Source organism: Sabethes cyaneus, chromosome 1, assembly GCF_943734655.1.
Source record: "Sabethes cyaneus chromosome 1, idSabCyanKW18_F2, whole genome shotgun sequence".
In the NCBI taxonomy this organism is placed as follows: Eukaryota; Metazoa; Arthropoda; class Insecta; order Diptera; family Culicidae; genus Sabethes; species Sabethes cyaneus.
The window spans coordinates 49,780,547-49,796,766 of NC_071353.1; the positions used below are offsets into that span (position 1 = coordinate 49,780,547).

General features: G+C 41.4%; 1 protein-coding gene across 1 annotated transcript in view; it reads left to right on the plus strand.

The window, feature by feature from the left end:
* Window positions 1-3,739: 3,739 nt before the first annotated feature.
* LOC128733086 (uncharacterized) overlaps window positions 3,740-16,220 on the plus strand; it is a 115,143-nt gene continuing 102,662 nt past the window's right edge. Inside the window, exon 1 of the mRNA XM_053826695.1 lies at window positions 3,740-4,104. Within this exon, the coding sequence (XP_053682670.1) occupies window positions 4,082-4,104 (23 nt within the window). The 5' untranslated portion in view covers window positions 3,740-4,081. The remainder of the gene's footprint in view (window positions 4,105-16,220) is intronic.

The window sequence follows — 16,220 nt, forward strand, 5'->3', positions numbered from 1 at the left end:
CGCAGAATAACATTTCGCGAAAAACCTTACGGGGGATGTAGCATTTCACGGAAAATCTTTTCGTAGAAAGTATCATTTCGTAGGGGTGACCTAACTGAAGGATAGTAATAGAGGTCAGTAGATCTAGGAAAATAAATAAACCTAGATAGAGGAGATCTCTACGGGGGGCTGCCCCCCGCAGTGGCCGGCGCTTCCGACGGCAGGTCGCCGGCAGCACTCGCGGCCTGTGGCCGTCTCGCGCTGAATTATCTAATGTTACTATTGATAGTTTTTAGTGGTCTTGTTATTGATTAATGTTTTATGAAAGAGTCTAAAATTTCTCGAGTTCGATTAGTTTTTGAGTTACGCAAAAATTGCTGTTTTATTTGTGTAAGAGTCCTTATCCCCCTACCACAGGGGTGAGAGGTCTCAAACCATCATTAAAAAAATTCCTGCCTCCAAAACCCCCCACATGCCAAATTTGGTTCCATTTGCTTGCTTACTTCTCGAGTTATGAGGAAATTTGTATTTCATATGTATGGGAGCCCCCCTCCCCTCCCGAAGCGGGGAGAGGTTTCAATTCTCCATAGAAAACATTCTTGTCTCCAAAAATACCCACATTCCAAATATGGTTCCATTTGATTAATTAATTCTCGAGTTATGTGGAAATTTGTATTTCATTTGTATAGGAGCCTCCCTGCTAAAGTAGGGAGAGGTTTCAATTCACCATAGAAAAAATTCTTGTCTCCAAAAACACATTCTTGTCTCCGATCGGTTCAGTAGTTTTCGATTCTATAAGGAACATACGGACATACAGACCGACAGACAGACAGAAATCCATTTTTATAGGTATAGATTTACTATAAGTCTTCGGCCATTGCAGTACAGACATATCTTATCTTAATTAAATATTATGCGAAGCGAATGACGTGTAAAGCTAAATGACGTATAAAACTAAATATTCTGCGAAGCGAATGACGTGTAAAGCTAAATTTCGAGTGGTAGGCATTTACTTCGGTGTTCTTCGAATCAAGTCACAACTAACGCTGAACTAAACGCGTGTGGCAGCATAATTTGCCGCGTCACGTAGTTTGGGTAGTTTGCCAATTGTTGCTCACCACCCAATTGTTGCCCACCTCTCGGATTTTGAATTATATCTGAGAATATTAATATTATCGCAGTACTTCAAACGGTCAAAACACAAATATACCGTGTTGCATCACTATCCGGACACTTAAGAGGTCACAATTTTGATACACTGAAAATATAATTTCGAATTAAAAAAAAAAAACTGTGGTTCTGTGGTTTGCGGCGCTGTCGGCTGTTCGTAAAGAAGCATGACAAACGAGCTCAGTTCGATTCCCGATAAAATCTGCTTTTTTCATTGATAAAAAAGATTTCGCTATTTTTCGATAGGTTTCGGTAATGTAGCATACTGACACCTATCGGAAAATAGTGAAATCTAGTATTATTTTTATCGACAGCCTTTTCGCGCATTCGTAAAATCTACGAACCATTTTGTAAAATGCAATAATTCGTTCGAATATAGCTTTGCTACTATGTACAAAACATTCAGGATTGATTTTACGAATCTACTTCGTGGTAGAAAACAACGAAAGAATTCGTAAAGCAAACGCTCGTTTTCGTACTATAAACCAAGGTTTATTATCCGTGTACTCCATAAAACAATTGCAACAATTGAATTGAACGTGTGTAATATTAGGTGAATGACGTTAATCAATTGGGTCTTTATGATGTGTGACAAAAACTCAAATTGCATAATATATGCAATATTTCAAGCTATGAAAACATACCAAATGTTTTACTGAAACGTCATTTTGTTTACAGGAAAAATTTTGATATAAGTAACGTAATAGTTTCCCTGAGAGATAAGAAAAACTGAAAGTTGCTGCGCAACAATTGGCAAATTACTCTATTACAATTTTTTAATTTTTTGCTTCATTGCCGTGATTGGTAAAATTACTGATATTCAGTAACGTACTGGAAACTACTGATAGTTATCAGTAACGACTTTTAATGATAGTTCCCATCCCTAGTGTGCAGGCTATAGGGTCCGATCACCGGTCTATACATAGCTTTCTTACCGACCTGCGTGTTCATATCCCCGATGAAGTGGTGATCAGCTGTTGTACGTTGCCTCCAGCAGCGCATAGAACGCTTCCTTCTCGTCGTCGGGTCTACCTTCATGTGGACAATGCACGTTTACGATGGTCGCCTTTGCGACAAATCTCCTGCAGTGCAACGATGCCAAACTTTCAGAGTTCTGACTTATCGAGCAGTCAACGGTCAACAATATTTAGAGATCTGCAGTTCCAGGAACCGAGTTTCCATATCATGTCCTTATTTCGTCGCCTTTGTCCATGCCGAATGTTCCGAGTAAAATTTTGTAGATTCTCTTTAGTTTGTTGGTTTGAGATAGCTAGGCCCACGCTACCGAGTCTCGTGATGGGGCTGCCATCTTATAGCGTTGAGACAACACTGTGCCTCCTGCCTTGTTGGCAGTATGTCGCATCATAGATCAATAGGGAAGACTGTTGCAAACATTTTTCACACGTTTTACTTTCAAGACATCATTTTGTCCGTGTTCAAAAGAAACAAGCGTTTGCGGACCTATTGGAACGAGTCGGAGTCGTCGTTCTTTGCTTTTAAAATTAAAGCAAGATTTCCAATCTTCTGTGATGTTTGTCATTGTCCGCAGGCGGGTTTCGAAATTTAGCACAAATTACACCTTAAATTTGAATTTTTTGTCACAAAAAACATCAAATGCAGGGGTACCAACATTGATTTTACACTCTTTAAATAAGTCGCAGTACTTTCCTGCAAACTTGCATTATTTTTCATCATTTTTTGTAAACTCAACGTTTGTTTCCAAATGCGCAACCCTGATCGGAAAACTTTTAACATATTGTAATACTTTTACGTTTTAAGCTACATTTATTCATTCTATTTTAGGTCCGTATCATGTGTTTTAAAACAACTGACAGTTTTAACTGTAGCTATCAATCTTTACTGCATAATTAGATTAGTTGTAAGCAATAATAGAGAACCATGCATGATCATTGATTTAATTAACGATTGTCGGGAAACGGACCGTGAAATTTATCGGATCTTAAAATTGACTTGTTTATATCGCTTAATAGATGTAGGGTTAATCACGATCGATGACAGCGCGATTGCTGAACCCAAATCAAGAGTTCAGTGGTGCGTTTGTCAGCTTTCGGTTCCAGTCCGTAAGCATGGTGGGGTTTTTGTCCGCTAGTTTGCACTTCTGTTCCCGATGTGTTCCCGTGAGTGAGCTTCGATTGTTTCAAGCCAATCCATATGGGAACAGGGAGAAACGAGAGAGCGAACCAACTTCAAATTCAACTCCGATGCTCTGCCATTCGCTCCCAGCGATGATGTGCACAAGATGCAGGTTGAAATGAATGATCCGGTGTGGTGTAGTGCGTCTGCTGCTGGGCGGATTCAGTTGGGGGTCGCTGGCGCTCTTGGCATCGGTACTAGTGTGTGTAGGGCCTGGCGTTCGGTTCGCTGGAGGCAGAGGCAGTTGCTGCTATGCGCGCGGTGGTTTGAGGATCAGCTCGCGGTCAGGCTTTGAAAATTCACTCGAAAGACAAAACAGTGAACCAGCGTTCAGTCTTAACTTGCTCGTCGTCCGTTTATGACGTTTTTTTATTTTGTTAGAAGCGCTAATCGCGTTGCCGCCCGGCATTTTCCGACGCATTTTTCCCAACATCTACGTGAAGTTTACTCCAGTGAGCTCTTATGTACTGTTTGTGTGTAAATACGAAAAGGTGAAATCTGAGGGATGATGATAATTATCTAACCTGTTCTAATCGCGCAGTGTGGCATTTTACTGAGAAAATTTAAACAACATTTGCGGTCTCTCTTACTTTTGGTGCCGAAGCAATACGCAGTTCTTTTTACTCGTAGAATACAAATTGAGTGATTGGAATTTTTTTCGATAGTGTTTACCAGCAATTAATAGCTTGGTCCCATTTATCGACCATCGTGTGTGCAACGGAACCTGTTCCCCCATAGTTTGTATAACGGATCCACTGTTTTCAAGGATTTGAACAAAATGTTGCTGCGAAATGGCATGAGGTAAGTACTGTTGTACTGTTTGCCAAAGTCGTTTGCCTAGATATTCTTTTTTGCTTATTTTGTCCACACTCTCCTGCGGTTCGCCAGTCGAGTCTGCATAGCACGACACGATGCAGCATGATAACCAATATCTGCATAATTTATAATCACGTCGTCTGCAAAACAGCATCCCACTGAAGAAAATGATTAGGCGTGTTGCTTACAACGACGCTTGATGACCGACCCTGGTACGTCGTTTGCTGCCATTCTGGGGTCTGTTTAGTGACAAGTGGCTACCAGCCTGCGTCTATATAAGTAAACGTACTGTTAGTCAGGTATGCGTTCATGTCTTCTATTCTGCGATCAAAAGAGAGCGAAGGTCCGTATCTTAGTAGAACTTAGAACGCACCTGTCCTCCTCGGACACCGAAGGAAACCTCAGCCTCTAGCAGGCTGACAGACAGATGCTGCGTGTGCAGTAAGACTTCAGGCTTGCTCGGTGAAGCGAATTTCGATTGCATTAAGAATTGATTGGTGCCGAACGATTTCCAAGAAAGATTTCCTTCGCGCTGGCTGGGGTGTTTTGCAATGGTCGAAACATTCCGAGTCGCATCCGCAGGGTGATGGGGGGCAAAATGTGCTGCCTCAGAACAACTGTGTGCAGTGCGAATTCTCCTATCATGAAGAGCAGTTTTAGACTAGCAGGTGAAAATTTGAATTTTCGATATTATCGTGTGAAAAAGTGTACTTTATACTTTGTCTACTTTGTGGTAGTAAATTCTCTATAAATGTTAAATAGATTGACAGAGAATGTTAACATAGTTGTGTAAGATCAAATAAATACGTTCTTCAAACATGACAGAGTTTTTATTGATTAAGTGGAATCAATTGATCGCAAGAATTACAAGCTAACTTTGCATTGTTTTCAATGTTGAAACACGAAAGCTAACAATATAATAACTTAATTGTGAATTTGTGTCGAAACCAAGAACCCACAAGTGTTCGAAAACCAAAATTGATTAAAAACAAATCTGTTGCTGTCGAATAAATTTCTACAACGACCACTCGTGTCGATACAATATTTCGAATGTTGCAATCAGCTTCGAATACGGAGACTGAAATGTCGGGAGCGAGTTCGGGAGTTTCGGTTTTAGCGGTCAATGTTTTCCATTTGATGATTGGCAAGCAAACAGAACAGCGAATGGTCGTCGTCGTCCCAGGACGACCATTGCGACTCAAACTCAAAAGGCGCATTCGATGCCCGCTTGCCCCACACGCGCCCGGGATGGTGCTTTTATGTTTTATTTTTTTTTTATTTTTTCGTCGATGTTGCACGTCTGCCCATCAACCGTTCTTTGCGGGCAAAGTTTCCCATTTCGGATAATTTATTCGGCGCTCTTTGGCGCTTTTTTAAGCTATCTTCTTTTATCACATCTTCGCTGTTGGCTACTCGTTTTCTCCGTTCCAGGCGGAGTGCAATCTTTAAGGTTTGTGCATAGTTTCAGCCGAAAAGCCATACCATTTTTTTTGCCGTGAAAATCTCACGTTTCCTTGCGGAGACAACTGCGAAATTTTTTGATTTGTCATGCAAAGCATTTTTGCCGATTGTTAAATGGCACGGAAACATTCTTGGGCCGATGTCGGCAACGAACGGAAGCAATTCGCGAGCTACGCGAGTAAAATGAAAAGCTTTCAAGGCAATTAGCAGTTTGGATAATATGAAGACAGAGATAAAATGTTTGCATTTTTCTCAACGCTACCCGTATTGATTTTCTCCATCGTACTGGGAGTCGACGAAGCATTACATGCATGTTTTGGAATCGGAAATTGAAAGTATTGTTGGCAGAAAGTTTATATCATCGTACAATAGGATATTGATTGTCATCTGTAAAAAAGTTTTCTATTTCCTTTACCCCATACACGTCAGGAATTGCCAACAAGTTTCGTATTTTATTTATGAGAATCATACAATTGCAGTTGATGCATGGAACTGGAACAGTATCGATAAACTTCACCGTTGTCCCGTTGGCATTGCATTGTAGAAGTTTACTGTTGACTGCACAAACTGAATATCCATAAACAACTGGAGTAAAATCGCACAAGTATCTAACGACAAAAGAATAGATACTCTCGTAACAGTATAGTACGCTCCAAAGAATAAATTGAGGGTTTGAGGATAGTAACTGTAGCACAAACGTTTTAATATGTAGCTAGAACTTCCATCCTCATTTTCACGAACAAAGAAAAATAAATGTAAGATAAAATGTCTATTAATTGAAGCTGACATTGATGTTGCTCGATTGGGTGAAGTTCCGGCGTGTTGGGATGGTTCTTGTTCTTCGGCACCGCCAGCAAATTTTTGACATCAATCCACACCACCGGGACAAGAGAGCCTGGACTAAAGGCCCAAACACAATGCATACGGATTTTACTACGTTGCGAATATTTGAAAGAAAACCAATGGAAAAACTGTCAAATTGTCCCAACGTAGTAAAATCCGTATGCATTGTGTCTGGGCCTTAACTCCCTAGCCGAACAAGGAGAAACCGCCGCCGCCAATGGTGTTATCCGTTTGTTGTACGATATTTCTCGCCGCCTTAGTGGTGGCAGGATGATTACAAAGATACCGCTAAAGGACAGAGCTGGTCAGCTATTGACTGACCGTATAGAACAGCTTAAGCGATGGAACAACTCTTCCGAAACCAGCAGCATATGACGCCTACAGTTCGTCGAACTAATTGCGTCAACTCGGAGGCGCCATCGCTGGATGAAATGGTAGCAGCCATCAAGAGTATGAAATCCAATAGAGCGCCAGGGATGACCCATCTTTGTCAACCCAGATGATTCATCAGCTTTTCAACAATATATGGGAAACCGCAACTTTTCCGGTGGACTGGAGGCAGGGCATATTGGTCAAAGTCCCTAAGAAAGGAGACCTAACTGAATGCGGTAACTGGCGTGGCATCACATTGCTCTGTGTTACTCTCAAAGTACTCTGTAAGGTAATCCTCAACCGGATCCAGGAGAAGATCGATGCTACTCTCCGGCGGCAGCATGCTGGATTCCGTGCTGGTCGATCATGTGTAGACCATATCACAACGCTCCGCATTATATTAGAGCAGATCAACGAATTCCAGGACTCTCTTCTGCTAGTGTTCGTTGACTTCGAAAAGGTGTTCGACCGACTCAACCACGAAAACATCTGGGGCACACTTAGGCGTAGAGGAGTTCCAGATAAGCTAGTCCATCTCATCGAGGTTCAGTACGAGGCGTTCTCATGCAAGGTTTTGCACGACGGCGTCTTGTCCGACCCCACAAGGGTTTCTGCTGGCATGAGACAGGGCTGCATTTTATCACCGCTTCTGTTTCTCATCGTTATGGATGAGATATTAGTTGGAGCAATTGACAGTAGACCAAATCGAGGATTGCCTTGGAATTCTCTAACGATGGAGCAGCTAAATGATCTCGACCTAGCCGATTACATTGTCTTGCTCGCACAACGCCGAAACGATTTGCAGAGCAAGTTAGATGACCTCTCCGAGAGCTCCCAGGCAGCAGGTTTCACAGTCAATATAGCGAAAACTAAGTCTATGGTAGTGAACACTGACAATTCCACCAACTTCACAGTAGCAGGACAACAAGTTGAGCAGGTACAGGTACGCCTTTCAAAATCTTGGTAGCCAGACAACGCCCGCTGGTGGTACCAAGCCTGATATAGCCACACGGATCAGGAAGGCCAGGGGTGCCTTTGCAGGTCTGCGAAACATTTGGCGCTCAAACCAGATCACTATACGTACGAAAACCCGAATCTTTAATTCAAACGTTAAATCCGTACTGCTGAATGCCTTCGAAACATGGTACGGCACAGCGGAGACAACGCAAAAACTGCAGGTATTCATTAACCGGTGCCTGCGATACATCATTCGTGCCTGGTGGCCTGATAACTGGATATCCAATGAGGAACTCCATCGTCGGTGTCATCAACGGCCGATAGTCACAGAAATTCGTGAATGTAGGCGGAAGTGGATCGGACACACCTTGCTGAAAGGAGCGAACGCGGTTTGCAGAGAAGCATTCGACTGGAAACCACAAGGACAGCGTAGAAGCGGCAGACCCATAGGCTTATGGCGATGGAGCTTAGCCAACGACATCCGGTCTGTAGACGAGAACCTGTCCTGGCGACAGGGAAAAGCCATGGCGGGTAATCGTCACCAGTGGAGATCTTTGATTTCATCCCTTTGTTCTGCCGGACCGGCGGACATGGACATATAAGTAAGTAAGTAAGTAATCCACACCACCCAAGCAACAATTTAAATTTTATTACACTGTTATGATGGCTATCATAACAAAAATTGGTCATGAAACCCGAGAGTAAAGGACGAAAACATAGTCTCTGATCGTTTGGCCTATGATAAATATAAAAACCGCAAGCGCACAAGATCTGACACTTGTCGGGTACATCAATCAGAAACACCTTGTAGCTCGCTAACGAAAGGGGGGCGGTGTAGTGTCTAGAGTCCCAAAACTTCACCTCGGATTTTTCCCGATGTTGCCATAGGTCTCAGATGGAAACAATGCATTGATGCATAATGAAGAAAGATTAAGAGAAAGGGCAGTTTTTGAGCCCAAAACAAGCATTCTGTTTTTAGAAATGTATTTACCGCATTCTTCTTGCCAATCTGAATACAGAGAATAAATTTTCCTCCAAAGATTTTTTGTTTCTAACAAAAAAAACTGCTTTTGAAATTTACAGAATAAATGACGACTCATTTCTCCTTAAATCTCGGGCAAAATGTCTTAAGGTCTAATGTGCAAATGAGAGATTTTCTTTGTCTCCTCTCTTACGCTGATGGAAATGCGTGAAAATGCGGTTCGAGTGGGTATTTTCGGCCCATTAAGCGGTAGCCTGAACAATATTCAGGAATTACGTTGAAACTATATCCCAATTGGTAGAATAACATTTACATAATATCGTAGTGCATTTTGGTCTTAATGAAAAGCTACTGAATTTCAGTTATTGTCGCGAGAAATGATGAAGTTGCTGCGGCTGTGTCTGTGTTGTTTAAATATCTGGCAGTAAAAAGTCTACATGGTACAAACCATAACAGTTTTAAAGCAATCCACCGAATAACTCAATAGGTGGCACTGCGCTTGCGCCAACCATAATTTCTTAGTTGCGCAATTAACAATAAAGCAGATTTTTGGCATATTGTTGGGGCTTTTCGTCTACCAAAAACCAGCTGTATCTATTAGAAGAAGCCTGAGAAATTACAATGAGCAAATAGTACCACCCCGGGGCCTATTCGGTGTATTACTGTCCTTCAAAAGCAGTTCAAAAGAGTCAGATGGATAACCTGTCGGTGTTGCTTACATACCGGCTCATTGAAGATAACTAGTTTTGCAGTGACAACAGCTTGTTTCTGGTGCTAGTGTACATTAAAACGTCTATATACACAAGCACCAGGAGCAAGTGGTTGTTACTCAAAAACTAGCTATGTCAACACGATAGAAGAGTTTCAGGCGCATCTGACTCGCATATTTGTAGTAGTGTAGCGCATCATAGGCTGATATTAAAAAGAAAATGCTGCAAATTGCTAGTGAATGAAAATTGATTTATATTCTCATAGGCGAATTTTTGTGTCCTTCCGTCATCTGTGTTCCCGTATTCACAGCTGTTAGCTGTGTGTTGAGGATATTATTTTGAATACTTTCCGGCGTCCCAGGGCATCCTATACCCGCTAAATCGACCACACTCAATGTTCAATATTCAATTTTTGAACAATTTACGTTGTTCACGATGAGGTTATGTTCTTGATAAAATTCCAAGCCGATGGATGTATTTTTGGCGGGGCAGGCGAATAGTATATGTTCATAAGGGATGTTCAACGATTCAAATAATCATTTTTTCATGAATTTTCCAACCACTGCTAACTAATCATTAAGAAAAATTGGGTTGAAATCCGCTGACGTCGCCGTGAGAAGCGTAAGAGAGGAGACGCAAAGAGAATCTCACATTTGCGCTTTGGAGCTTTTAACATGTTGCTCGTGAAATGGTATGTGCGATATAGAAAATTAGGATGAGGAAAACGACTTTTTATAAAAAACAACGAGACGAATGAACGATATAACGTAAAATTACCGAATTACTGTACAGAGTTATATAACATCGTCATTCCGTCAGATTTCTGTGGAGATGATGATGATTGCCGCAACGAAAATCGTTTGTTAATCTTTGTTTGTAATTCTCCAACATTCTTGTAATAAATATTGAAATTGAAGTGTCATCACGAGTTATGCTTGCTATACTTTAAATGAATCGGACTTCAGGAAACTGAAATTGGCTCTTCAAAGATGTGCTGCACTAGGAGTAGTGATGACTAAAAATTGGTAATTGCGTGCTTCATTTTCAACGGAGATGCACAAAATTTTAGCTTTTGTTACTGTTTTATCCTAGCGTGAGAGACACGCGTGCCTAGAAACGCGTAGTAAACGCGGTCATGTTCGATGACAAAAAAAAAGATGCTAATAGGCACATGAATTTAGTGCAGTCGGAAGATTGTCCATGCGATACCGTGTTAAATTAGCCTCGACTTCGCTTAATTATCGTCACCTTTCCGTAGAATACAGCAAATATCATAAACGGTTTAAGCTCGATGATGGTTACGAACGACAATACCCATAATTTGATCTAAGTAATTCTTCTATTGAATATGAAATAGGTTTTGTTTTATTACACTTTAAGTTCCTATATCCATCCATAGTCAAACCGATGCCATTTGCTGTGTTAATTCTATCATTTAACAGTGATCATCCTGCTTCAAGTGGCTTGTTTGTTGAGGTGTAGTCGCAATCTGTGCGCCACGCCACGGTGCTTGCGTGCCAGTTGGACCGTTTATTGCGCCGGAGTGTGCCTAACGACCTTTGGCCATTCTTGCCGACCCGTTCTGTTCTCATCGTAAAATTTCGCATACACTAGAAACAGTTGAACGTGGGTTTACCTCCGGCGAGAAGTAACCACATCTGGAGTCCGAGGCTTGACTTTGTATGAAACTAATTGCTATTCAGCTTCATGTCCGTCCATGGCAAAGGGTGAGAAAATTTATCTTCGTCCAAAAGGCAGCTGTAACAATAAAAAGAATACATAATTTCATCGTTTGTTGAAAGGTTCTATTCTATTGTTTGCAACCTCATTCTAGTTGGAAAAATGTTCGCAACGCATTGTGTAATTAATTTTCAATCTACGATTGATTCAACTCTAAGTTCCTTGTGCTTTTCATTGCTTCAATTTGGCGGTTTATAACATATGGCTGAACATGCTTTCGATAGCGGTACAAACTCCAAAGTTGAAATCATCAATCCACGAAACGTCTGGTTTGTCTTCTAAAATAAGATGTTGTTTTAGCAAGGAACTTGAGCATCGAGCTTTCACTAATTAGGTCAAATTCCGCTAAATGTTTTTCGTCAGTGCTGTGCTTTTTTATGGAACATGACCCGTTCTAACAGATACATGTAGTAAATACTCTCAATTCCGATTGCTTTTACGTTTGCCAAAATTTATTTCCATTCCACTGTGGCGCTTCAAAACACAACTACTGTTAACATAAACAAACAATGCAAAATGAGCGTAGGTATAACAAACAAAATGCATATTCGTCGAACATCTCTTGCTTCGACTTCTACACGCTGCCATACGCATCATCCAAATAGAAAGTGAGCAGTTTTCATTCGCATTCGCGTTACATTCGAATTAAACATTGTTAGCAAAAATAACATCCATTGAGTATTTATTATTTCTGGCCTACCTTTCTTCACTGATTCTACACACTACTACACCATCATTAAGTTATGATTACTCATTCATTGATTTTGTTTTTCATCTCCTCCATAGTCAAGTGTCCTGGGCCTTTCGTCCGCAAAGTGCGTACGGCTGTTGGGGTTGGGGTGTGACCGATGCACCGCGAGATTGACCGGTCATTCACGTTTGAATGACCAACGATTAAAGAAACCGTCCGTTCACGATGCACGGCCAAACCCAGTTATTTAAGCCGGATAATTGGTAACACTTCGCCGGCAAGCAGAATTGTAGCAGTGAGCTTGCAGCATCCGCTAATGCGTTCCGGGGGCAAATAATATATGTACAAACCACGCAGCGAGTCAGTGCAATGCTCGACGACGGATCATTAGCTGAAAAAATTTGCGAATTTTTTCCTTTCACTATCGGAGCAATAAAATTAATGCTAAATCGGAAATCGACGTATTGAAATGATGGCCAACATTTTCTAAAACAAAAATTTCTCTATCCTTTGGCACCGTGCGGTGAAATTTATTTTCTCGAACATCGTTTGTAATTTTAACTAGTGCTTTCTACATAGTTGTGACGAAATGCTAATGAGCATTTCCAGCTCAACTAGCAAAATGGTTGAGTCGACTATTTTTGACTGGAATGAAATTTTGCTATGTTGAATACCACGTATGGATTCATTTTGCATTAAACATAATTTTTTCGTCAAGAGTAACTTTTAAAACGAGCGTATTTTGTAATGAGATTATTTTTTTGTATCTTGAAAACTACTTAGGTCATTACAAATCATTCTTAATGTTTTTGTCTCAGACTTCAAGGCGGCGTATGCTTCAGTTAAACGATATGAGCCCCGGCAGATCATCAGGTATCAGCATCTCTGGCTCGAGCAGCACGTTCCTCATAATCATGTGGAAAACTTGCGCCTTGCCCATCTTGTCCGGGTCATCATTTCCGTACTGAGGAAGGGAAGGAAAACAGAGGGAATAGGAATTTGAACAATAAAACACATATATACCGATTGATCCCCGAGGGGATACTGAAACCGTTGGTAATTGACGTACCAATATTACACCCCTTGGGAGGTCTACACATGATAAATAAGTTGATCCATGATCGAATCTTTTGTTGTTGTGAATCCTGAGTGTTTTGTTGTATATTCCGGTTTTACCAGGATAGCCAGGAACCCAAACCAGGACGGCATTCAGAATGCTTATTTCTTCTAGTTGAGCTGCCACGCTTGATAGTTTTGGATTATGAATCAGCCGCACAAAGTGCTTTTATAGTGACCTGGCTTTATAGCCAGAACAGAAATAAATAATCTTGCTTATAGGTTCTTTCTGAAGTGCAAACTGAATCCCGCACATAATTGCAAAGATTACAGCTTGGAAAACGGTGCACCCAATTACCCAATGAATAGGATTCTACCAATTCCAGCTTACGGCAGTAAACACCAGCACCACGCGACTTTCGTATAAGGAACCGTCCGTCGGTATAACAGACCACATAGTGACTATGTGATCTGTGACTATGTCATAGTCGGAAATTTTCAATGCCATGTAACCTGTCAATCACTCCTCCCTAGGAGGAAAGTTACTTGAGAAAGTCCTATACGCAAGGAGCAAGAGCAAACTTATCCTCAGCTGTGCATTTGATAGAAGATAACATCGCGCTTCCAAAGCTGTCAGCGCTCCCAAAAGTGTCAAACTCCAATTCAGCAACATAGCGACATCGAGTTTGACGGTTCGATGTTGTACTCGCTGTTCTCGTGTATGTACGGCAATTTCGCATGTTAAACCAACAGTAAAATTACATGTTCTTCAAGCAGTGAGTCTCTATGTAATGTAAGGACAATGAGGTTTAAAAGGTGTGGAAGGAGACATTTGATTTTATTAGTAGCTAAAAATCAGAAAACGACGTCAAACTACAAAAACAAACCGCGTCGGACAATGGGGTTTGTTTTTGGAGTTTGACGTCACACTTGATCGTGACTGGTCAGTTTACGATTCCACCCACACCATGATGAAATTGCTTCGTTGCACTAACACCACTTAACCAACATCGCCACACCTATATATATATCACGTTGATGTAAGGATACTTTACTCTATCGTGTAAACATGTATACAGCTAGGACAGGACATGACATGTGACTTCTTACTCTTCTTCATTTTGTTTTGGCGATTCCCTTTTTAAAATTTACTACGGCAAGCGAAAAGTGTTTCCAAGAATGCAGCTTCTTCTTCTTCTTCTTCTTCAGCAGCATAGAGCCGGGGTGTCTCGTGCTGTTTCAAGCACTCGTCTCTATTCAACTCGGTCTTGGGCCACTCGTCGCCAATATCCTAGTCGTCAAAGAAGTCGCAAATCGCTTTGGACCTGGGGTGACATTGCGATTCTCGTTTCGAGTGATTTTGGTTCGTTTCGACCAAGTTAAACGAATGGGTGAAACGAACCAAAACCACTCGAAACGAGAATCGCAATGTCACCCCTGGTCGAGCCATCGTGCACGTTGGGCCTCCCTGTTCCCGGTGCCGGTTGGGTTGTTGAAGATGGCTATTTTCGTCGCACTGTCGTCCGGCATCCTTACGACATGTCCGACCACCGTAGCCTGGTAACTTTCGCTAGATGTACGATGGGAGTCTCCCCAAGCAGTGCCTGTAGCTTGTGATTCATACGCCTCCGCCACTCTTCGCTTTCAGTTTGTACTCCGCCAAACATCGTCCGCAGCACTTTCTGTTCGAACATGGCAAGGGAGCGTATGTCCTCCGTAAGCAGCGTCACGGCTTCAAGTGCATAAAGAACTACCGGTCTAATAAGAGTTTTGTACATTGTTAGCTTCGTGCGGCGGCGTACGCTTCCTGATCGTAGCGTTTTACGAAGGGCAAAGTAGGCCCGATTTCCCGCTTAGATGCGCCGCTGGATCTCCTTACTAGTGTTGTTGTCCGCGGTCACCAGCGATCCCAAATACACGAACTCCTCTACCACTTCTAGTTCGTCGCCGCCAACGGTTACCGTCCGTGGAAGACGCGCGTTTCTTTCCTTTGAGCCTCTTCCTTTCATGTATGAGCGATGTTGAACAGCATGCAGGATAAACCGTCACCTTGTCTCAACCCTCGCCGCGTCTCGAAGGGACTCGAGAGATGCGTACCAGTGATGCGTACGAAACACATCACTGGATCCAATGTAGCTCTGATCAGTCGCGCCAATTTGTCCGGAAAACAGTGTTTGTGCATTATCTGCCATATCTTGTCTATCTGTAGCCCTACAGGAACCCAATTCTGGAATGGCCAATGCGCTCTAAAGTGACCAGTTTATATCATTAGGTGAAAAAAGGGTCCACAATGTCAAGTTCAAAGCTGATAACTTTACTGATAACTCATATTCTTTCAAAGCAAGCAGCTTCCCACCTTTTACCGGAAGTTGCTCCGGAATTACCGATTCCTGGAAACTATTTGTCACTTAATGACCAAATGCTTTATTCAATTAAAACTAGATAAATGTACGAATAAAATGCCTCTGGTTTCATGCAAATCGGTTCTAAATAGCCAAAGTTATGAACAGAGCAAATCATGGGTACCTGGGTACCCTGGTCGCCCTCCTGCGTAATAAAAAAAAAATTCAAGAGCCTCTCATTGCTAATCCCCTTTATGGATATGCACCAAATTACCTCAGTTATTTAACATCAACGAGTTTTACAATGTCGCAAAATTTCAATGATGTATGTTTTAAATTGAATGAGTTATAACTACATATTTTAGAACTCAAAAGGTACCAGGATACCCTGTCGCACACATAACGGTTAAAAAGGGAGTACTTAGAATTTAATTTTGTTTCAATAAAGAAAAAAAAAGAAAAAAAGTTCTCTATCAGATTTAAGGACAAAACTTAGCCTATCCAAAAACGAGGTAAATCGGACATATTTGGAGGAAAGTCACATTTTATGAATTTTATCGTTGTATTTTGCCAAGTTTTTTCTTTCAGTGATTTTTTTTTGAAACACACTTAATTTCCAACAACTTTTCCTTTGAAGTTCTTTTGATCGAATAAGTAGACTTCAAGATACGGTTTTTAGAAAAAAATAATCACAATTTCTAAATATGCCTTTTTGACAAGTTACACTTGACGAGACAAATTATGTTTAAAGCAAAATAAAGCCTTGCATGGCATTCAACATTTTAAGCTGAAAATGCTCTGTGGAACTTGGGAACTGGGTACAAGCGTAGTGCGTAGCACTATGCGTGAGAAAAAAAATCAAATACACTGATCTAGCGCTAAAGAAATAATTGTTAAAAAATGCAATCAAACTCGCGTTCAGGAAATCACCTGATGGTGACTCGAAC